The following is a 24,538-nucleotide window of genomic DNA, read 5'->3' as shown; positions in this document are numbered from 1 at the left end:
ATACTACAACGTCATGGGTTTCGAAATGGTATTGCAATCAAACATGTTATCACCAAATTCCAAAACATACACTTAACACTTATAACACAATACTACACAGACAAAATGAACCAACAATTCACAATTTAACGGGGTGTAGTCTCTCACGGACAAACACATGTGCAGTCTCTCACGGACAAACACAATTTACCAAGAAACGTAAGTCGTAAACGTACCACCTATCACGGGTCAGTACAGTTTACCGAGGTGTCTTTTAGATAGAAATTTGAGAGATGGGATCTAAATCCACGATGGATTTTCCCAGCAACTCTCAAAACATATGACTTTCGTTCCTCATCAAGAACAAAAGTGGTCTGCAATGAAAACAATTATAAGTAATGTATTTTACAGAAAAAAAATTATAAATGACAAAAGAGTAGATCAAAATATTTACTTGAATGTCATTCCAGATGATATCTTTGGCATCCTTCAACGCCTTATCTCTCCAGTTGTCTATTGTTATTGGGACATTTTGACGAACAACAGCCCCAATGTAGCTTACAAACATGGAGCTGTTGGGGTCAACTGGCTGACCACTCTCGTTCCAGCCAACCTAATAAACTCATATAGTAAGTACATGCCCTAAACCCTAAAAAAAGATAAAAAAACACACAGCAAACAGAGTATATATAGTATACCTCAAATTTAATGCCACTGCTCCGTGCTTTAATCACCCTTTGCATGATAGTTGCACCACGTTTGACTTCTTTTTCGTAAGTCTTAGAGGTGCCAACTTCTTCATTTTGAACTTCTAAATCTTTGTTTGTATCCATTTAACTACAACAAGTTCAACATGCACTTTAGTATAACATCAACAAGCTCAACATGGATCATGCATTATTATAAACAAACTCAACATGTATCAGTATATCTTAAAAAAGCTCAACATGCATTTTAATGATTACAAAAAATTTATAACATCAATACCTGAATAATGGTTCGAAGAAAGATGAAATGTAAAGAAAAGAGGGAACGCAGAAAGTTCACAGAAATATGGTTCAAAGAAATAGGATATTGAAGAAATACGTAATGAGGGTTACGTATTTCAATGAAAATATATTGTGTGAAATGGGAGAGATGATCTTGGATGGAAATAAGGTTCGAAATGAAGGAGATGATCGTGGAAATAAGGTTCGTAATGGACGGGATGATAGGGTTTGCAAAAGAAGAGAAGAAATGAAGGTTGAGATGATAGTGAAGTTTACGTAATGAAGAGGAAACTGAAGAGGTAACTGTTATATATACGTAACACTTTTACAGCGCTTTTTATAAGCCTTTTACAGCGCTTTTTTTGTAAAGCGCTCTAAAAGGCTTCTTTAGTTAAATTTTTAAAAGGCTCTTTTACAGCGCTTTTTTCAAATAAGCGCTGTAAAAGACCTCCGTGTGTTATTATGTTATTTGAATGCCTTTTACAGCGCTTTTACACATAAGCGCTCTAAAAGGCTTCTTTAGTTAAATTTTTAAAAGGCTCTTTTACAGCGCTTTTTTCAAATAAGCGCTGTAAAAGACCTCCGTGTGTTATTATGTTATATGAATGCCTTTTACAGCGCTTTCACACATAAGCGCTCTAAAAGGCTTCTTTAGTTAAATTTTTAAAAGGCTCTTTTACAGCGCTTTTTTCAAATAAGCGCTGTAAAAGACCTCCGTGTGTTATTATGTTATATGAATGCCTTTTACAGCGCTTTCACACATAAGCGCTCTAAAAGGCTTCTTTATTACTGCAAGACTTGACAATACAATTTAATATAGTTAAATTTTTAAAAGGCTCTTTTACAGCGCTTTTTTCAAATAAGCGCTGTAAAAGACCTCCGTGTGTTATTATGTTATTTGAATGCCTTTTACAGCGCTTTTACACATAAGCGCTCTAAAATGTCTCTTTATGTTAATTTTAAGAGGCTCTTTTACAGCGCTTTTCCCAAATAAGCGCTGTAAAAGACCTTCGTGTGTTATTATGTTATATGAATGTTTTTTAAAGCCTTTTACAGCGCTTTTACACATAAGCGCTCTAAAATGTCTCTTTATGTTAATTTTAAAAGGCTCTTTTACAGCGCTTTTTCCAAATAAGCGCTGTAAAAGGCCTTATTGTTTTTGTGTTTTGTTATGTTATGTTATTTTTTAAACAAGCTCAACATGCATGCAAAACCCACATAGTAGTAACTGGTCACCACAAAAATCCCTTCCTCTTCACCAAACTCTTCTCCTTTTATGCATCTTCTTCACAAACATCAAAGCTTACTCTTTCACAATTCAATCTCCACCTCAACACCCTTTTTATCTCTTTACATTCTCTTTCCTTCTTAAATCGAAACTTAATTGGTATTCAGGATCATTGCCATGTTGCGAAAAATGGGTTTGTGTCTGATGTTTTTGTTAACAATGTGTTTTTGGGGATTCCCATGATGCGTACAAGGTGTTTGAAGAAATGAGTTTGTGTCTGATGTTTTTTAGATTCCCATGATGCGTACAAGGTGTTTGAAGAAATTAGGTGTCTGATGAATATTATTTTTAAAGACATTTTACAGCGCTTTGGCAAACAAGCGCTGTAAAATGTCTTTTTTACTCACTTTCAAAAGAGTCGTTTACAGCGCTTTGTGTGAAAAGCGCTGTAAAAGGTATAAAACACTCATTATTTTATTTTTAAAAGGATCTTTTACAGCGCTTTTTAAGATAAGCGCTGTAAAATGTCTCTTTATTTTATTTTTGTGTTTGGTTTATTTGGGTTGGGATGACATAAAAAACCTTTTTAATTAGATGATGAATTATTAGAAATGACTATTCTGAAGAATCTATATATATATATGCACTGAGCAAAAGAGAATCTCTATATTCAGTTCAGTTTATTTGGGTTGGGATGACATTAAAAACTTTTTTAATTAGATGATGAATTATTAGAAATGACTATTCTGAAGAATCTCTATATATATATGCACTGAGCAAAAGATAATCTCTCTATTCAGTTCAGTTCAGTTCATGTAAATTACTAATTTATATTCAGTTCAGTTCATGTAAATCAAGCTAAATATAAAACACTCATTGTTACATGAACTTTGTATAAAACACTCAAATCAAGCTAAATATAAGCAGAAAATAAATTAATCAGAACTTAGTATAAAACACTCAATTCAGATTACATGCATATTTACAATAACACAGTTCAGATTACATGCATAGCTTATATAAAACAATTAAACATATACATTAAGATGCCCTTCTTCTTTTCCTGGTGACATTCACATTTGTTTGTCCATTTACAATACGAAACGATGGATTAATCCAAATTCCCTCATCATGATCATCTCTAAGATATAAACCATCATCAGTTGAATCAATTTCATGTGGTTGTTGTGATGTTGCAAATAAAAGATCATTACCAACATCTTCATCATTATTGTTATCATCACTTATTTTATTGGTCGATAGGACAACAGACCATTTATCATTAGAAGGATCAGTGACATAAAACACTTGTTGAGCTTGCGACGCTAAAATAAAAGGCTCGTCTTTGTATCCCACCCTATTAAAATCGACAAGCAAGAATCCTGACTCATCAATCCGAACGCCATTATTATTATCGACCCACTTGCAACCAAATATGGGAACACGAAACATTGTGTAGTCTAACTCCCATATGCGCTCGATAACCCCAAAATATGATAGATTTGCATATATTGGGTTTTTGTCTTTTGCACTTGAGACATGCATCGCTTCAGCTACGAGAGTGACTCCACTATTTTGCATAGTGGTCTGATCATCTTGTTCTTTGGTATAAAATGTGTAGCCGTTAATAACATAACCAGTGTAAGAAAAGACATGTAAGCTCGGACCATTTGCTAGCCACCTCAATCTATTTGAAATTGATCCGGGGTCTATATCAAATTTTGACATTATGTGATTTTTTAACCATGTTACAAAACTTCGATTGTGCTCTCGAGTTATCCAATTTTGATTCCTATTCATGTTCAAACGAGATAACTGATCAATGTGTATTGTAACATACGGTTGAACCTCATCATCATTGTGCAGAACATACAATTGTGCCTGCTCCCATTCTGTCCTTGATATAGTCAGTAGTCTCCTTCCAGTTATCCCTTCTCCTGATAGTCTTCCCGAATGACGAGACATGGGAAGCCCTATGGATTCAACATTGGACAGATATTCAGTACAAAATTCAGCAGCCTCTTCAACAATGTATCGTTCAGCAATACAACCTTCTGGTCGACTTCTACTTTTTACGTACCCTTTTAATATTTTCATATATCGTTCTATCGGATACATCCATCTCATATAAGCTGGCCCACAAAGTTGTGTCTCCTTAACCAGATGAACAGTAAGGTGAACCATTATATCAAAAAACGATGGTGGGAAATACATTTCAAGCTCACACAAAGTAACAACAATTTCCCTCTGCAATGTCGGTAATTTCTGAGGGTCGATCACTTTACTACAAATTTCCCTGAAGAAGAAACATAATCTAGTTAAGGCTAGTCGAACTTTTTCAGGTAAAATGGAACGTATACCTATTGGTAGCAAATGCTCCATTATAATATGACAATCATGGGTCTTCAAACCTTTTAACTTGAGGTCTTTCATACAAACCAAATTTTTAATGTTCGAAGAGTATCCTTCTGGAACTTTAACTTCGTGTAGAAATTTACATAAAACAATTTTTTCCTTTCTAGATAGAGTATGAGCGGCTGGAGGTAGATATGTGCGATTTCCTTTCTTTACTGGAGCCAGTTCATTTCTTATTCCCATATCGACCAAGTCCAATCTTGCATTGACGCCATCTTTAGACTTTCCTGGAACATTGAGTAACGTACCAATAACACTTTCAAATACATTTTTTTCAATATGCATCACATCGAGGAAATGTCTTACATACAATGACTTCCAATATGGCAATTCAAAGAAAATTGACTTTTTCTTCCACCCAGTTTTCACCAGCTCTCCCGCAAAAGGTTTGCCAAATTTATTGGTCAAACCTTGTACTTTTTCAAGTATTTGATATCCAGTCGGTGCTAAAGGAGCTTTACCTTCCTCTGATTTTCCATTGAATGCATTTCTCCACCCACGATACTGATGACTATAAGGTAAAAATCTACGATGTCCAAGAAACACATTCTTCTTACAATGTTTCAACCGCATCCAATTTGTACTCTCTTCACATATAGGACATGCACACTGACCTTTAATGCTATATCCTGATAAATTACCATATGCTGGAAAATCATTAATTGTGCCGAACAACATAGCCCTCAAATTGAAACACTTTTTCCTATACCCATCATAAACTTCCACACCTGTCTCCCACAGAATTTTTAAATCTTCAATTAAAGGAGTCAAGTATACGTCGATATCATTCCCCGGTTGTTTGGGTCCAGAAATTAACAGAGACAACATCATAAACTTACGCTTCATACATAACCATGGAGGTAGGTTATATATTACCAAAATCACAGGCCACGTGCTATGTGAGATGCTTTGAAGACCATGTGGATTCATTCCATCAGTAGAAAGTGCAAGTCTTAGATTTCTTGACTCTATCCCGAATTCAGGATACTCGTGATCAATTTTTGCCCATTGTGGGGAATCTGCAGGGTGTCGAAACATTCCATCTCTAATTCTTTCATCTGCATGCCATGTCAAGTGTTTTGAATCTTCTTCACTGCGATACATGCGCCTAAATCTTGGTATTATAGGAAAATACCACACGACTTTTGCTGGAGTAGATTCTTTCTTCTTATATCGAGAGACATTGCATTTCGGACACGCCTTAAGTAGTTCATATTCGTTTCGAAATAAAATGCAATCGTTAGGACACGCATGAATCCTTTCGTAACTCATTCCAATAGAACACAAAATCCGTTTAGCCTCGTAGGTTCGACTGGGAAGTTCATTATCATCTGGCAACATATCTTTTATGAGTGTTAATAATTCCGTAAAGCTTTTATCAGACCATCCATTACTCGCTTTTAAGTTGTACAACTTTAATATCGCTGACAGTCTTGTGAATTTAGTACAACCATTATATAATTCTTTCTCTGCATCACTCAACAAACTTTCAAACATTTTAGGACAATCTCGAAGATCTTCTTCAACTGCTTTTGCAATCTCATCAACTCGGTCCGGCTCATATGTATCTGTATCGAAATCAGTTGAAGCATATGTAGAACTATTCTCAAAATTAATGTTTCCTTTTTTTTTCTCACCATGTCTTATCCAACATGTGTAGCTTTGATCAATTCCATTACATACTAGATGTCCTTCTAATTCATCTTCTCTAACACGTTTTCCAAAACAACATTTTAAACAAGGACAAACTACTCTATTTGGATCTTTTGCATTCTTCACTGCAAACTCAACAAACTCCTTCACTCCAATTTCATACTCTTTTGACAATCGATTGGCTGAAATCCATTTCCTATCCATATTATACCACCTATATAAATGCAGTAACAAAAATAATAAGCTTTCAAAACATATCAACAAGTTTCAAAAAGAAACCAATATCAACTAACAATTTCAAAACAGAACAGATCATGTGGTATGAGTTTTTGACAATTTTTGACAATTTCAAAACAGAACAGATCATGTGTAAAAAATACCTTAGACAACGTAGATGGCCGCACAGTACGTAGAGGATATTAGGGTTCCCAACGTATATAATTATTTGAAAGATGTAGAGGATATGAGGGTTTCCAACGTATATAATTATTTGAAAGATGTATTTTACAGCGCTTGTGAAAAAAGCGCTGTAATAGGTAGTTAAATTCAATGAAAGCGCATGTGTTTTACAGCGCTTGTGAAAAAAGCGCTGTAATAGGTAGTTAAATTCAATGAAAGCGCATGTGTTTTACAGCGCTTGTGAAAAAAGCGCTGTAACTGATTCGCGAAAGCGCTTCCTTTTACAGCGCTTTTTTGACAAGCGCTGTAAAAGCCTTATAACGTGATGCGCAAACGTTATATGACCTACTACAGCGCTTGTTTTACAGCGCTTTGAATCAAAAGCGCTGTAATAGGTTCCGTTATTTTTAAAATATAATTACAACAGCGCTTGTGTTTAGCAAGCGCTGTAAAATGGGCGCTGTTAAATGTCATTTTTGGCGTAGTGAATATTTTGGAGGTTATGTTCTAATCTAAAAAATTGGAGTCATAATAAAAAAAAAATGTACAATTTTAATAATTTTAAAAAATGGGTAAAATAAATTTTAGTCCCTATAAAAAAATTCTAAACCTTTTAGTTCCTAAATTTTTTTTATTCACTTTTAGTCTCTATTTTGAAAAGTTTATTTTTGTGAAAAATAATATTTTTAGTCTTTAAAATATTCGTATAAAATCAAAATAAATATTAAAAGTGAATAATCGTAATTTATACGGATTTAAAATATATTTAATACATAAAAAAAAATTTACCCTCATTTTATTATATTATAAAAAATAAAAAACTTGAAACTCTCACCAATTAAAGACTCCGTGCTATTGGACTGTTTATATCACCGAATAGTCGCCCTACTATATGTCGAGAAGGTCGAATGGTGCTATTTTCCTTGTGTTCGATTTCTTGTATTCTCCTGAAATTTGAATACTGGTGCCCTCGTAGCTAAATACACAATTGTTAACCACCCTAGTATTTGAAACCACTAGAACCATTTTTGAACTTCATGGAGACATTGACGAAATGACGTTCAATTGTGCACTTGGTGAACGTTTGTTAGATTACCAACTTTACCGTTTCTTAATCTCATAATATAACATCCTTATAAGGTCTGCAATTTAAATTTTTTTAAACGCACAAGTTACTAAAACAACTCACATTGGACATGTCAATTTGTTAATGTTGATTTTTATTATTTTGATAAAAATATATGTCAATAATATCAACAAATGAATATTTCATATAGAGACTTAAACAATTTTAAAGTAAGATTCAATGCATTTAAATGAAAATTTGTTTAAGGATGCAGGTGCGAGTTTGCATTCAACAATCATATCCAATTATGAGAATTGCACCAAGTATGTCGACACATAAAAATATGCAAACCTCAAATGACTGTACGAATTTTGATGCAAACAGAAAAACTACTTGACTTTGGAAAGATTTTGTAAAAGAAAATGAACATGAAACTTAAATAAAAATGCAGAATTGTAACGAAAATGTTTGTAAATGAACTTCAGTGCAGGAATTAAATAAAATAGAGAGAAGAACTTAAATGAATTAAATGTTAAATTTCCATAAAGTTTAAGAGGAGAAAGATAAATTGCAAGGAAAGTAAAGAACTGAAAATAAAATTGATTTAAAAAGTAAAGGAATTTTGAATTAAAATTTCCAATAAATTAATGGCATACTTAGAATATCAAAGAATTGATTACCGTTTCATTAGATGTGATTTTATAAGAAAAAGTAAATAGCTTCATTTACAAAGTCTTCGACGGCTATTTATAGAAATTTTTTACAACGGTTAGTGACATACATGTTTGTCACATAATCCTAAGTCTAAACTATGTCTTTCGACATTGACGTGCTAATCTCGTATGTTTGCATGCCTTTGGTGCACAAATATGGTGTAGAGACGGTCTACATGCTCAATGCGTGTTTTTCCCTTTGTCAAAACATTTGGATTTCTTCTCAATCTTGTTTGCTTGAGCACCATTTTCTTTTTTTCTCTTACATATATAGTAAGTCCACAATCTCTCTCTGCAACATTCAAGTGCTTGTCTTTATTTTATTTTAAATAATTAAATTTGTCCTCTACCAATTAGTCATATATATCTATTTCTCATCTACAGAAAAATACTCTCAAATAATAATAATAATAATAATAATAATAATAATAATAATAATAATAATAATAATAATAATAATCTATATATTAGAATATTTTAAAATTTAAAATTCTAATTATTTTTAATCATTTGATTTAGGATGTTACATGTTGAAAGGGGAGCTCCCAGATTTTTGTAAAATTTCAAATTTGACTCCATAGGAGTGTTGCAAGGCTTGGCAACAAGGAGATTAACTTGCTTTAACAAATTTAAATAGTACTTCATTTGACAAAGGAAAATATCTTCTTTACTGCGTCCTATTTCAAATCCCAAAAAATATTTTAAAGTGTCAAGGTCTTTGAGGCTGAATTTGTTGTTAACTAAGGACTTTACAACATTAATTTGATGTAGGTCAGTGCCAGCTAAGACTAAGTCATCAACGTATACTAAGATGGCTGCATAGTTAATGGAAGCAAACTTAGTAAATGAGGAACACTGACTTGGATTGAACCAAATTAACCAGTCTTTAGAAGGGTCTCAGTAAGTTTAATATATATTTCATTGATGACTAGCTTGTTTCAAAACATATAAGGATCTATGAAGTTTTCACACTAAATTAGCAACAGGGAGAGTAAGGCCAAGTAGGGTTTCATGTACACTTCTTTAAATCACCGTGAAAAAATGTTGTGTTGACATTTAATCGACAAAAGTGCCAATTTTGAGAAGTTGCCAAAGCTAGCAAAACCGAAATGGTTGTCATCTTAACAACATGGCTAAAGGTTTCCAAATAGTTTATGCCTTCGGTTTGTGTGAATCCTTTAGCTACTAGTCAGACCTTGTGTCGTTCTATTGTCCTATCAGCGGGAAATTTCAGCTTGAAAATCCACTTACAACCTATGACCTTCTTGTTATTAGGAAGGACATAAGTGTTCATGAGAGCAGTCGATCAATTTCGCTTGGACAACTCTCCTTCATTCTCATCACTCATGGCAACCTCATAGGAAGTAGGCTCACAAAAAGAAGAGACATTAAAGGTGAAATGCATATGACTAGAAGACAAACTATGATATGAAACAAGGTAAACTAGAGGATAGTTATTGTTAATGGATGAATACAGAACAACTGAGTTAGTAGATGAGTAGAGAGCTAACTAACACTAGTTAAAAAAGTAATAATTAGAATTCTCTTATACTTTAACATTTCTCTTTTCTCTCATTCCCTCTTTCCAAAATCCTCTCATTCTCAAATGGAGCCTTGTGTATTTCTATATTGAACAAACAAAAGTATAATATAATAATAATATAAAAATTAAGTGGGGATAGAAGGCTTAAAGGATTTCCCCTTGACCATCTTCAAGTTGCACTATTTGGAACATTCATTTTTTTATAATGATCATTATTTATCTAAGTTGTATCCCCATTAAATCAAATTATGTTTCCCATTTTCCATTTAAAAGGATAATAAACACAACAGGCCCACACATTTATTTTTTTATAAAATAATTTCAACCGTAAAATATTTATTTTTTTATAAAATAATTTCAACTGTAAAATATCAGGTAACGTAGTACCTATACGATAAAACTAATCTAAAATTTTAATTTACACAAAAATAATTAAATATATAAAATAATATAACATCAAATAATTGGATTTTGGGTACTTTATCCACACTAACATCTTGATCTTAAAAATCAAAATCATCTTGATTAGGCTTTGGTGAAGTTAACAAAGCTGTGTAGAGACGAAGCCTATCCTCTCCCAAGGAAGAGCAACGTGACAAAGGCCTCCTAGGTCTGATAAATGACAATGTAGCCAAAGTCAACCTATGTCTGTACCTTCTCCATGCTAACTGAATGGCCACTGCAGCCCAAGTTCTCCATCCTGGTGAGTAATACCTAGCACTTCTCTTCACCTTTTCCTTCACAAATGTGTACCTAAAAGTAAAAAGTTTTAATCATCGAAGTATTATATTAACAATAAATAAGAGTGGTATTATAAGGTACTACACTCTTACCACAACACAAAATTAAAGTTTAAAGTAGTTTTAAACTATCCAAGGAAATTCAAAAATCTAGATCCATCAAACCAAAGTCTGCTCATGTGGATGCATTCTAAGGCTCTCTTTTGGCAAAAATAGAGGAGAAAATAAATTAATAGTTAGTAGAGGAGTTTATAGCAGATAATAGATAGGTTAACTGAGAATAGAATAACTAATAAGTTACTTGATTTAATTTAAAATATTTGATAAAATTAACGGTTATATTAGTTGAAAAGTATAAAATAATATAAAAATATATTTTTAATTAATTTAAAAAAAAAAAATCAATTTAGACAATAAAGATAAAAATAAATAAAAAAGCTAAAATTATAAACTAGATGTGTTCTTATAAAAAACGCTATAAACTCAATCTTGTGAAAAAAAATAATCATCAAAAGAGAATTATTAAACGTTATAAACTATCATCCGTAGGTTTTCTTTTTCTCTGCAAAACAGAACAAAAAAAAATATGCGCCATCACAATAAAGAGCATTAACTCAAAAAATTATGTTAACAAAAATGTGTACCTGAAATGTTGTGTGACATACTTCACATCCTCTGCTTCAAGACCAAAAGCCTCAGTTGTTTCAAGTGTGACGAGTGTGGATGTTGATAGTGGAAGACGCTCTATAAAGGGCCTTCTCAAACACCATGAAAGTAGTTCGTCTCCACTGAAATTTCCTGGTCCTAACATACAACAACTTTTCACCCCATCCCTCAGTACTTGACTACTTTGAAGGTGACCCCTTACTACAAAAAGCATTCTTTGTACTGGGTCTCCTTCTCTCGCTATCTGCATCATTATTCAATTCATAACTCATTTGCTTATAACAATAAATGATATGACCAAACTAGACTTGATTGATACCTGACATTCCGGCACTAACTAATAGCATACATATGTTATTTAACTTTAATTAAATAGTTGAACTACTGATTGTATTAAACATTTACTATTATCTATATTTTGCAAAATATAGATTCGGAGAGATTTGGAGCTTACTGTTTCTCCTTTTGTGAAGATAAGAGATTTTACTCGGTCACATATGTTCTCTAGAACCAGCTCGTCCATATGTTGAAACAATGGCACCTGCATAGAATATGATCACATAGTCAAGTCCAATTTCCCCTAATTTTGGACTGGGCCAATAGAATTCTATACCATGGATGCATAACAAAAGTTACCAAATAAAAAACAAACAAAAATTGTTGTGAACTAGTATTTCTAAAAATTACAAAAATAAAAAGTGCAAATGAGCTAAGTATGTCAGATTCGAGTAACATAAATGAAAAAAAAAATCTAAGAATAAATTTTTTGAAGTGAATTGATGGACAATATTTTTTTTTTTTTTTTGGTAAAATATAGATAATAGATTTTAGGTTTAATTGTAATTTTAATTCTTCTATTTTTATCAATTTATCAGATAAGTCCTTCAAAATCTAACAATTTTGATTTCTTATTTTGATTTTTTAAATAAAAAATAGCGATGTAATAAACTTTAAATAACATGGTTTATGATACGATAATGTAAAATGGTTAACACTCATAAAATCACAATAAAATCCTCAAAATACTTATCTTTATACTTCAATTTTTTTTCATTTTGGTAATTTAATTATTGACATATGAATAATTAATGTATCTAAATAGTTCTATATCATAAAATCTTACGCCACATAATTTAAAATATGTCAAATCGTCATTTTTTTAGTTCAAAAATATGAGGGATGAACCAAAACTGACGATTTTTAAAATAGAGAATCAATTCCATGAATTGGTAAAAATAGAAGAATCAAAACTAAAATTAAGTCTAGATTTTAGTAACAAACAAGTAAGAAATAGTTAAGAATTTTGACCTGTCTAACCAAATCTAAACATAGATGGTATTTGATGTCTCTTCTTAAGCCCTCCGGAAGATTTCTAGTCATCTCACATTCATCAACACCACGCATAGCAGCCCAACGTTGTCTTTCATAGTTACGCACACGTTGTCGAAACCCCTGCGGCAAATTCTTTTTCCTCATCCACCATTCAACATTTCTCATCTTCAATTGCATCACTTGCTTCTTCGAGGTTGTTGCATGCAAAAACACCTACACAAACACATTGATGCTCATAATATATATAACTGGTCCGAACTAGACCGAGGACGATGGCCGACTTCGTTAGGATATACAAAATTTGTTGAAAAAGGGTCGTACCAGCCAACACTCAAGTAGTTATTTATTCAAATAAAGTAAGAGGTATTGGGATGATAAAATATGTGTACTTTCTTGGGTGTTAGAGGAACCATTAATATAAGTGGAAGTTGCAACGCATAGGGAAACAATGATATTGATTGACCATTATTGCAAGAGAATTCTAAGGGGTTTCGTTTTGAGACAATTGCCACTAGGTCTAGCCGTTAGGGAAGAAAATCCTAGTTATCTAATATGGATTAATGTGATGGGTTGGGTCGACGTAAAAGGTCGATTGGCCTTGGGCCAGTCAGGAACAATTTCCCCTTAAGTCGTTGTCGAGGAGGCAAAACAATGAATTGAAAAAGTCGTATAGAAAGGTTATCTGATATAGGGAAGCATGTTTGATGTAGAAAATGTTTGACTAATTTTTAAAACCAACAAGCTAAAGTTGGTTTGTTATCAGCAGGGAATGTTATACTTTGTTTTCATTCGCAATATGTTCCCGACGTGTTTAGGGTATCTGATTAACTTTGTAGTCGTCATATAAAAAATGTGTCATAGTAGTTCATTGGTCGTTTGTTTGTTTATAAAAAAAAAAGGTGTCAGATTAGTTGTAAAAAAAGGTATCTGAAACGTACATGACATCAGAAGTTTGTTTGTTTCCAAGGATAAATTGTTGGTGGTTTAATTTTTTCAATTGGAGGGACTTGAGGGGTTGGCGAAGTGACGCAAGGTGATGTCCTTTGGTTTTCTTGTTGTGACACATGTCCCTTATAGGTGTATGCACTTGAGTGCATATATATGATTGCTCATTTTAAATTTGTGTTGTTTCGAGGTATGATTGTGTCCATTGGTTTGCGGATTTTGAATTTTCATTGTTGGATCACATAAGGTATATAAGGAGTTGTTCTCGAATTTTGGAGGGACTTTGCATTTTCGTGAGCATGTCCTTCTTCTTTTTGCACTCTCTAATTCTGCAAACCAAAGGTTTTAGTTCATTTTTCTCAGTCATTTCGGTGTCTTCAAGGTTTATCTCGATTTCAAAGTTTTCGAATCTTCTTGGTAAGTCATTTTTATATCCTTGAAAGTCTTTGTTTGGTTTGTTTAGCTTTTTTGCTTTGTTCCATCAAAGGCTTTCCATGGTGGTGGGTTAGTATCCCATCGTTGGGGGTGTTTGCTCCAAAATGAAGGTTTTTGCTTCCGTTGTAGATAGTTTTATAGAATTTAGTGGTTTATTTAAGGAAACTTTAAGTTAGATGACTTGATTTTATCTATGATGCAGAGGTGGTCGATGATGGTTCCACTTTTGCATCGTGCCAGCTGCGTATTGGTATGGTGGTTCTCCTTTTGACCCTTTCATTTCTAAAACAACGGTTGAAATGAAAATTTGGATGTTGAATTAATTATCTCCTTTTGAGCCTAAATTAGTAGTGGGACTATGTGGATGCGGTACTTATCCCCCAAGTACTGCACGTGAGGTAGCATCACCGATAACGGTAATGGTCGGGGTGTTACAATACCGATCCCTGCTTAAGATTTCATTTTTAAAGATATGGGCTTTGCAGTGGTCGGGGTCTCACATTCATTCAAACTCGTTAGCATACATGAAGGCTTTGCAGTGGGTGTGCGACTATGTGATCACAATACCTGTAGTCGATTTTTTTTTCAATCTTTGGTCTTCTTTGGAATGAAGACACCACTGGTCAAAATTGGGTCTTCTTTAAACAACCAAATAACATGTTCTCTCTATATTTTGATTCCTTTTGTGGCTTTAAGGATAAGTACTACATGATACACCCATTGATCGAAAATGAAAAGGAAAGCGAAGTGATCTGTGAAGCGTTTCTCAAAAATGATGGTTTAACTCTTATTGACGAGGGAGGGGAGATCATTGAGAATGTAACACCCATATTCCCCTTCTTTTGGTTGAATATTCATTTTTGAAAGAGGAGAGGTACGATTACTAAGCTAAAAGACCTTAGTGTCTTGGAGGCTTCGAATCGGAACACTTTACTCTTGAAATCCCTAAAAACGGTTGTTGTGAATTGTGACGGTAGTATCTCTGTTGAACAGAGATACATAAAGATCCACAAGTTGGTTTCTTGTCGGTGCCAAGAGGAAGTTGGTGAATTGTTGAGTATGTTGTGTTACCTTAGTTTTTTTTATTTTGTTTCATCATTCTCACTTCGATGTTCCTTTGTTTTAGGAAAGATGGTTGCATTCCAAAGGACAATTGGTTTGGAGGAGAAAAGAAGGAGAAAGAACATAGGGGCGACTTCTCCAGCTGCTACAAATGTGACGCCAGTCTGAATGATTGATGCACCCTTCAATGATGTTGTTGTCCTTACTCCAACTACTACCTCGACTTTTAGGGATGAAAATGTTCAAGAAGTCTCAGTCAAATAGTTTAACCAAAATTTCAAGAGGTCAAACACAAGAGGGCGATAGTCCTCTCTATTGAGGCCATTGATTTTACACGTTTGTGCTAACACGAATGCCTTTAAGGTAGCCAACATCTCGGTGCAACCTGCTGATTTGATTGTGTTACAAGATCATGGGGCGAATGGTCATAAGAAGGCTCTCAAAGCTAAGTTACCTTTGGCATTGTAACTTTTGTCTCTTTCTCGTATGATGGGAAGATTGCAAAGAGGTCGATAACCTCCGTGCATAGATTCAAAGATGTGAAGTCTATAATATTGGTTTCGAAACCAAGATAATGGATCTTGAGAGTAAGCTAGAGGTTTATGTCGGGGGTGATCTTGGAAAATGCGCGAGTTCGTGTTAATGTATTCATGCAAATTAACTTAAAGTTTGTTTATAAGTTTATACTCGACTGTGCGAGTTTGTGTTAACATATATGTATACTTTAACTTAAAATTTGTTTAGGAGTTTATATTCGATTATGCGAGTTTGTGCTAACGTACTTGTGTACATTAACTTAATTTTTTTAAGAGTTTATACTCAACTATACGAGTTTGTGTTAACGTATCTGTGTACTTTAACTTAAAATTAGTTTAAGAGTTTATACTCAATTGCTCGTGTTTGTGCTAACCTATCTGTGTACATTAACTCAAGGTTTGTTTAAGAGCTTATACTCGACTATGTAAATTTGTGTTAACGTATCTGTTTGGATATATATGTTCTAGTTGTAGTATCACTTTATCTTGCATGCATTTCAGGTTTGAGGAACAAGTTTGGTGGAAAGGGTTTCTAAGATGTAAGCTCCTCTTTTGATTTTGGTAACGATTGGATATAGACTCTCCTAGTTAGACGATAGTTTTCCTTTGTCGTTGGTTTTAAGAATCTCGAGTAGGACAAGGTTGTTTTCGTCAAAGTTGCGTTAGAGTACTCTTTTTTTATATTTGATGGCCACCTTTTGTTTGATGTCATGTTCTTTTAGTGCAGTTGCGTCTTTGACTTCGTCAACAAAATCAAATTTGTTGCATAGTTCGTCCTCATTTGTTTAGGGATCTAATGGGTACGTGGTCCTCCCATTTAATTCTATGCTTTTGATGGGAACGACAGCCTCTACCCTATAGGTTAGCCAAAACTTTTTCTTCAAGAATTTCGTTATGTTCATTATTCTGATTATTGATCTATTTGGTGAAGTAGTCGACTGGTACTATTAATAATTTTAGTTGTTTCGGTGCCAGTTCGAAAGGTCTAAGTATGTCCATTTGCCACCACATGAAGGGCCATTGTGAGGTTAGTGTGGTGAGCTCCACTGGTGGAGCTAAGTGGTGATCCCCATGGTGCTGACATTTGTTGCATTTTTGGACGTATATTTTGGCGTGTTCTCTAATTTTTGGCTATTAGTATCTAGTACGTAAGACCTTTTTAGATAGGTTTTTCCTCCAAGGTGATGCTTACACATGCCTTCGTGCAACTATTTGAGCGTGTTGTTGAGGGGGTGACAGTCCCATTATGTATAGAGTTCTTGCAATGTGTGGAGAAAGATTGGCGCTTCACCTTTGCTTCCTTGGTCCTGTCAAATAAGAGTATCCTTTTGAGGATATACTCGATGATCTGTGACATCCAATTATGCTCGGGAACGGGTTCCCCGAATTTGATTGTCATCATAGAATCTCCTATGTTGGGGAAATGAATGAACTCCCTAATGGTGCATTTGTTGCCTCTGTGCTACCTAACTTTGATATGACGTCGCCTCTTGTGTTTTGTTCATGAGGAATATACTCGATTGTAATTTTTTTTGAATTTAGCCATTATTTATTTCACTTATGTGAGGTATCTTTGTAGCATTTGGTCCTTCGTTTGGTAATCTTCGTTGATTTTGGAGACGCAAGTTGTGAGTTTGTGTTTAAAATGACATTGTAGACACCAAATTCATATGTCAATCCCAAACTTGCGATACAAGCCTCGTATGTTGCTTGATTATTAGATATTGGAAATGAAAAGGTAAGGGAGGCTTCGACAACTAGACCTTCTTCGTTTTAAAGTAATATGTTGGCTCCACTTCCTTTAGTGTTGGAAGATCCATCAACGATAATGGTTCACTTAACCATTGGCTCGGATGACACTAGGGTCATTTTTGCGATTACGTTAACGAGGGCCTAGACTTTTATAGCTTTCCTCGATTCAAAGTTGATATCAAACTCTGTGAGTTCCATTGACCATTTTTTCATTCTTCCCACGAAGTCGGGTCTATAAAGGATGTTTTAAATAAGTTGATCCATCATGAGCACGACCGTTAGAGCTAAGAAATATTGTCTCATTCTCCTACCTGCGACGAGCAACGCCAGAGCAACTTTATCCAATTGTTGATATCTAAGCTTGGGGATTGTAAGGCCTTATTGGCGAAGCAAATGCGTTTTAGTCCTTCGATCTTTTCTCATATTAAGTTTGCGCTTACTACTTTTGATAAAATAGCAATGTATAGGTAAAGGGTTTCTCTTACGACTAGTCGAAATAGAACTAGTTGTTGCGAAAAGATTTCTTTCAATTGGGTTAATGCGACTTCGCACCTGCTTGTCCATTGTAATGTCATTTTTTTTCCTTAATAACATCTATAAGGGGAAGGCATGATGGGTACATTTGGCTTTGAATCTTGAAAATATTGTAAGCATGCCATTGAGGACTTGGATTTTTCTTTTATAGTTTGGTGTTTGTGTTGCTATGAATGCTTTAAACTTATCTAGGTTAGCCTCAATTTGTCGTTTTGTTAGGTAGAATCATAAGAATTTTCAAGCTTTTAACCCAAAAACGTATTTCTCGGGATTCAACCTGATGTTTTGTTTACAAATTTCTTCGAACACTATGTAGAGATGGAACGTGAGGTCGACCTCCTCTTCAGACGTGACTGTCATGTCGTCCATATATATTTCTATCATTTTTCCAATTTGGTTTCTGAACATTTTGTTCATCATATGTTGGTAGATAATGCAGATGTTTTTGAGTTTGGAGGGAATTATGTTGTAGCATTAGTTCCCTGACTCAGTCATGAATATTGTTTTGTTTTCAAATTTCTTCAAACACTATGTAGAGATGGAACGTGAGGTCGACCTCTTCTTCAGACTTGATTGTCATCTCGTCCATATATATTTCTATCATTTTTCCAATTTGGTTTCTAAACACTTTGTTCATCATGTGCTGGTAGATAATGCAGATGTTTTTGAGTTTGGAGGGAATTATGTTGTAGCAGTAGTTCCCTAACTCAGTCATGAATATTGTTTTGTTGTGATCTCCTAGGTGCATGGAAATTTGTTTGTACCCAGAATATACATCCATAAATGAAAGTAATCTAAACCTAGATGAATTCTCAACTAAGGTATCAATATTGGAAAGATGTATGCATCTTTGGGATACACTTTATTGAGACGCCATTTATTATTATATTTTTTAATGAGTAGAACGTTAGAGAGCCAAGTCGTGTACTTAGTCTTAGAAATTAATTTTGCAGCAAGTAAATCAGAGACAACCTTTTTAACATTGGATGATTGGTTGAGCATCCGAGTGCATAATTAGCTTGTCGTATGCGACTTTAAGATATATATCAGGTATCTCGTTAGCAGTTCATGTGAAGATGTCGACATACTCTTTCGAGCAAGCAAACAACTGGTCCTTGACTTCCTCTAGTACATCTACCATGATTCTTATGGTTCTTTCAAAAAGGTCTCCTATCGGGATCAGGGTGAATTCTCCAACTAGTGTAGGCCTTTTCATGGGTTTTCCAATAGAAGTGGGGTCGTCTTCTATCTATAACTCGTCAAATATCACATCAAGTTTAGTGGTTGTCGGATTTGTGACAATGAGGACTTGGCTCCACTTTTATCTGGTTGTGCATACTTCTTAGTTTTTGAGGGAGGACATGAAGCACCTTATCCCTGCTTCGTTGTCAGCATGTACAACAGTTACTTCTCTAGATTTCAAGTGGCACTTGAGCTTCAGATGGACAATTAAGGAGACTGCACCTAGGTCAAGCATAGTTGGACGATTAATAATGTCATTATAGAATGACTTGTAGTTGATGACTAAGAATTGGGTCTTGACTGCCTTCCTATAGTTTTCTTCTCTAAAAGAAACAAGTAACTCGATGTATCTATAAGGAGTGTTGGTCGATCAGTTGACGCCTTGCAAATCAAATCCTTTGTAGGGTAATAGATTGTCCTTGGTCAGGCCTAGTGTGTCGAATAATCTTTGTACATGAGGTTGCATGATTTCCCTTGGTCGATTAAGGCTTCAAAACCTCAAAGTTGGCTATGTATACATGTACTAGTAATGGGATCTAGGAGTTTGGTATCCCGCCGATGATTCCTCTTTGCTAATTGGGTCCTATACAAGGGAAATTAGAATTCGAATATCTGCCAAATACGACGAGAGTGGTGGCAAAGTTCTCCCATGAGCTGAAAACACAACTAATGGGCATCATTGTCGGGAATGCCATGTTGTGAGGAATCCCCCTATGATGGACATAGCGATTGCGAGTCCTTGCAGAAAGTCTTCTTATTTCTGGATGACGCTAGCTAGTATGTTGTTGGCAGTGCGTGGGGACTTTTGTTTTCTTCATTTTAGAGAAGAGTTGCGTACTCGAGTAGTGTAATTTTTTAGTTTCCCTTTTTGGATGAGAAATTCGATGGCCTCCTTCAGGTAGATGCAATCATAAGTGTTATGCACATTGCACTTGTGGAAGCGATAATACTTATTTTTGTTGAGCCCTACCCTCAGTGGAACCTATCAAGGGAAATTGATTCCACATTCTTTAAACTTTGTGTCAGCGCATTCAACCAATATGTATTCCTTGGAAGCATTGAGAATGGTATGCGCAAGGTATCGACCATGTCGGCTCCCTCAGTTTGACGAATCTTTTTGCAGATTTTCTTCCCATTTATGGTCAATTATGGATTGTCAGGACATGCGAGTAGGTGTAGTCTTTTAGTCCCTATTTGATATGCGCTTTCGTACCTTCCGAGCATAGATTCCCTCTTCACTTTGGATGTAGGTTTGTGCTTAGGCCAAGAAGCAGTTCATGGTCCCAGACTTTTTTAACCCAATGTCATCACTGAAGTAGCTTCCTTCATGGAGGGCTTCTTTTATTAGGTACATCTTCATGTTGTAGTTTTCCTCTTTGATGAATACAACTTCTTTGTTGAAGCACTCAATGTAGTCAATGGTTGATAAGGTTTCGATCGTCTTAGATTGTTTTTGAGACGTTGTGTACTCAACGACAAACTTCTTGTAGAATTCTTCCCATGAATCGATGTAGTTCAGAGGTAAACCTTTCAACCACGTACTCGCGCTTTCATTCAACGTGGAAGCAAAGAAACAACATTTGATGGGTCCTTTCACTCTATGGTAATCGAGGATGACTTCCATATTTTTGATGTGTTCGTCGGGGTCAGTGATTCCATTGTATGAGTCCATGTGTGGGGGTTTCTTCAACGCCATTGGTATCTTGGAATTCTTGATCCTTGTTGTGAAGGGTCTTCTAGAATCTAGAGGGGCTAATATATTCCTTAGTCGATCGTCGATAAGGTATTGATCATCTTGGATTGTTTTCGAGATGCTTTGTACTCAATGGAAAATTTCCTGCAAAATTCACCGCAAGAATCGATGTAGTTCAGAGGTAAACCTTTTAACCACGTCATTACTCTTTCATTCAACGTGAGGGAAAAAAGACAACATTTAATGGGTTCTTCCACTCTATGGTAATCGAGGATGACTTCCACATTTTTTTATGTTCACCGAGGTTAGTGGTTCCGTCGTGTGAGTCCATGTGTAGGGGTTTCTCCAACGCCCTTGGTATCTTAGAATTCTTTATCCTTATTGTGAAGGGTCCCTTAGATTCATGACATCCATATGGTAGACGAAGAATCTCACGAGTTGGGGATGAGATTAAACGCAATCTAGACCGCGAGTAATGTCGATGCAGTCGTATCTCCCTAGGTGGGTAGTCCTCATAGGACCTTATTCGGTGTCCTTGATTTGGTAACTCTCATGGTAACGCCTTTTGGGTTCCGGACTCAGTGCCCTATATCTTTGCCTTTAGGGTGGCGTGTCATAATAATGTCGTCTTGTCGAACCTTCGGTGAATTTTGGTGTCTTTTGGGATGCTACCACCGTGGGAACAACGGTTTAGTTCCATGGTCATCCAAGATTGATCTTGAATCAGAGCAATGAGCTCATCGAAAACTGTTCATCCATTATGGACCGCTGCAAGGTCAATGTCTGCTTTCGGCCCGTCATTGTCGATACGGAGCTTCTATGGTGGATTGTGGCCCCATCTTCCGATTGTTGAGCAATGGTGTCAACATTCTTTCTAGGGTTGTTACGTTTGTTGTCAGCCATAGGAAAATTACGAATTAGGTTTTTAGCAAAGCAAGGAAACTTGAAACTCCCACAGATAGTGCAAATGATTCGAATTGGACCAAGGACGATGGTCGACTTCGTTAGCAAGGTCGGAAATCTGTTGAAAGAAGAGTGGCATTTACAAACACTCCAACGTTCAAGGATGTATTAATTCAAGGAGAATAAGAGGTATTGGGATGAAAAAGTGTGTTTACCTTTTTGGGTGTTAGAGGCACTGTTTATATAAGTTAAAGTCCCAACGCGGAGGGGGACAGTGATATTTGTACGACCCATAATTTCAAAGTACCATTTATGTATTTTTGGTGTATTTTGGATTTTGGCTCGGAGGCTCTTAAGCCAAAGTTAATAATATTTTGGAGTTTTATAATCAAAAAGATATTTCGATGCCAATTAGAATTTCTCGTCGATAAATAAATTGAAATTAACTGCGGTGAATACTTTACGGTTAATTTTATGCGTTTCGGGTGAAACGGTAATTTAATAAATATCTAGATTTTGAGATATTTGTTAAGTTATATTTATTATATTTTTATATGTTTGTTTGGAGGGAAAAAGAAAGGAAAACTAGAAGGAAGGAAAAGGAAAAGAAAATAGTATATAAAGGAAGGAAGGAAAAAGGAAGAAAGGAAAAACAAAGGAAAGAAAAAGAAAGGATGGAAATTTCCAATTTTCCATCTCCTTCCTCAGACCACCGTGAAACCAAAATCCATCCTTCTCCATTTTTCGTTTTCGTTGCTTCCTTTTCTTCAAAGCTAGTGACCCAAGGTTGGGTGAGAGTTAGATCAAGGTTTTCGCAACTCCACTCTTCCTCTTTGATTCGAAAACGAAGAAAAACGGTTTTGAGATCCAAACACAAACCCCTCCGTTTCTTCTAGATCCAAGCTTCATTCCGCGAAGAGTTAGAAGGGAAAGTTGCTCACTACCACGCTACGGTGCTAGGGGACCAATTTGGAGGCGACGTTGAGAGCGGAGATTTTTACCGGATTTGCTCGCGGTACCGGAAACGCACGTTAAAGCTAACGTTGAGGTAAGGGCTCCTTCCAAACTTCTAGTTTGCATTAGGGACTTATCTGTGGTTGTGTGGGAAGGAATTTGTTAGGGTTAAATGTATCGATTTGGGGAAAAACCAAACTAGTGCGTTATGGGTAAAAACCTTAGAGTTAGGTTTTGTTTATAGTGATGAATGTTTCGTGGTAAATGAAATTTGATGTATCTGGGTGTTATGTTGCGTGATTTGTGTTCGTTGTATTTGGTGTGTTCGTACTTGATGTTTGTTAATTGGTGTGGTTGTTGTGAATTATGGTTTGAATGTGAAAGTATGTTTGAATTTGTTTCTGTGGAATTTGAAAACCATTAGAGTTAAACGAGTATTAAAAATGGGGAATCTTTTAATACCTCGGTTTACTTAATGTGTATTTGAGGAAAATGTTTAAGTTAACTGGGCGTTGAGAATGGGGAATCTCTTAATGTCTCGGTTACTTAACTATCGTTTTTGAAAATCGTTTCGGTAAATGAGTATTAAGAATGGGGAATCTCTTAATATGACTGTTTGCTTAACGTTTTGTTTTGAAAATCATTAAGTTAAATCGGTATTAAGAACGGGGAATCTCTTAATGACTTATTTAATTAATGTTGTTTGAAAGTCGTTTAAGTTAAATGGGTATTAAAAATGGGGAATCTTTTAATATCTGCATTTGCTTAACGATTGTTGTGAATGGAGTCTGTGTATGCTCATGCATTTCATTTGGTAAATTGTGTCGACCCGTGATAGGTGACACCTTGGTAAACTGTACGGACCCGTGATAGGTTGTACGTTTGCGATTTACATTTTAGTAAATCGTGTTGACCCGTGATAGGTGACACCATGGTAACTGTACTGACCCGTGATAGGTGGTACATTTACGATTTACATTTTTGGTGAATTGTGCTGACCCGTGATAGGTGGCACCTAGGTAAACAGTACTGGTCTGTGATAGGCGGTACGTTTACGATTCCCGCTTTTTCTTTTAGTAAATCGTGTTGACCCGTGATAGGTGACACCATGGTAACTGTACTGACCCGTGATAGGTGGTACATTTACGATTTACATTTTTGGTGAATTGTGCTGACCCGTGATAGGTGGCACCTAGGTAAACAGTACTGGTCTGTGATAGGCGGTACGTTTACGATTCCCGCTTTTTCTTTTAGTAAATCGTGTTGACCCGTGATAGGTGACACCTCGGTAAACTGTACTGACCCGTGATAGGTGGTACGTTTACGAGTTACTATTTAGAAAATCGAGTTGACCCGTGATAGGTGACACCATGGTAACTGTACTGACCCGTGATAGGTGGTACGTTTATGATTTACGCATTTTAGTAAATCGTGCTGACCCGTGATAGGTGGCACCTCGGTAATTGGTACTTTGGCCTGCGATAGGCGGTACAATTATGATTTACGGCCCTTCGAGGAGGGTTTTGGTTTGGAATTCCGAGTCCATGCATTTTGGCATATACGCATTGCATTAGGGTGCCTGGCACGCGAGTCATGTTTGATTTGAGTTTATGATTGAGTGATTCGAATTTTGATTTATCGTGATAACTGAGATGAAGGTGTTAAGTGCTATGTGTTGTGTATTGTGTGTGAGTATGATGGTTATCGAACCTTCGTGTGTCGTAGTAATCGCGTAGGAATTGCTAAGTGTTAAGTTGTG

The 24,538-nt window shown here is 35.4% G+C and overlaps 1 protein-coding gene across 2 annotated transcripts in view; it reads right to left on the bottom strand.

The window, feature by feature from the left end:
• Positions 1-10,414: 10,414 nt before the first annotated feature.
• LOC101491929 (cyclic nucleotide-gated ion channel 4-like) overlaps positions 10,415-24,538 on the bottom strand; it is a 30,566-nt gene continuing 16,442 nt past the window's right edge. The window contains exons 6-9 of one of the 2 annotated variants that reach the window (XM_004510020.4): positions 12,700-12,936; positions 11,846-11,932; positions 11,370-11,635; positions 10,415-10,738 (exon numbers count right to left, since the gene is read on the bottom strand). In XM_004510020.4, the coding sequence (XP_004510077.1) occupies positions 10,489-10,738; positions 11,370-11,635; positions 11,846-11,932; positions 12,700-12,936 (840 nt within the window). In that variant the 3' untranslated portion in view covers positions 10,415-10,488. The remainder of the gene's footprint in view (positions 10,739-11,369; positions 11,636-11,845; positions 11,933-12,699; positions 12,937-24,538) is intronic. The other variant, XM_004510021.4, reaches the window with a different exon arrangement.

Source organism: Cicer arietinum, chromosome 7, assembly GCF_000331145.2.
Source record: "Cicer arietinum cultivar CDC Frontier isolate Library 1 chromosome 7, Cicar.CDCFrontier_v2.0, whole genome shotgun sequence".
Lineage (NCBI taxonomy): Eukaryota > Viridiplantae > Streptophyta > Magnoliopsida > Fabales > Fabaceae > Cicer > Cicer arietinum.
This window is presented reverse-complemented; position numbering and strand designations above follow the sequence as displayed.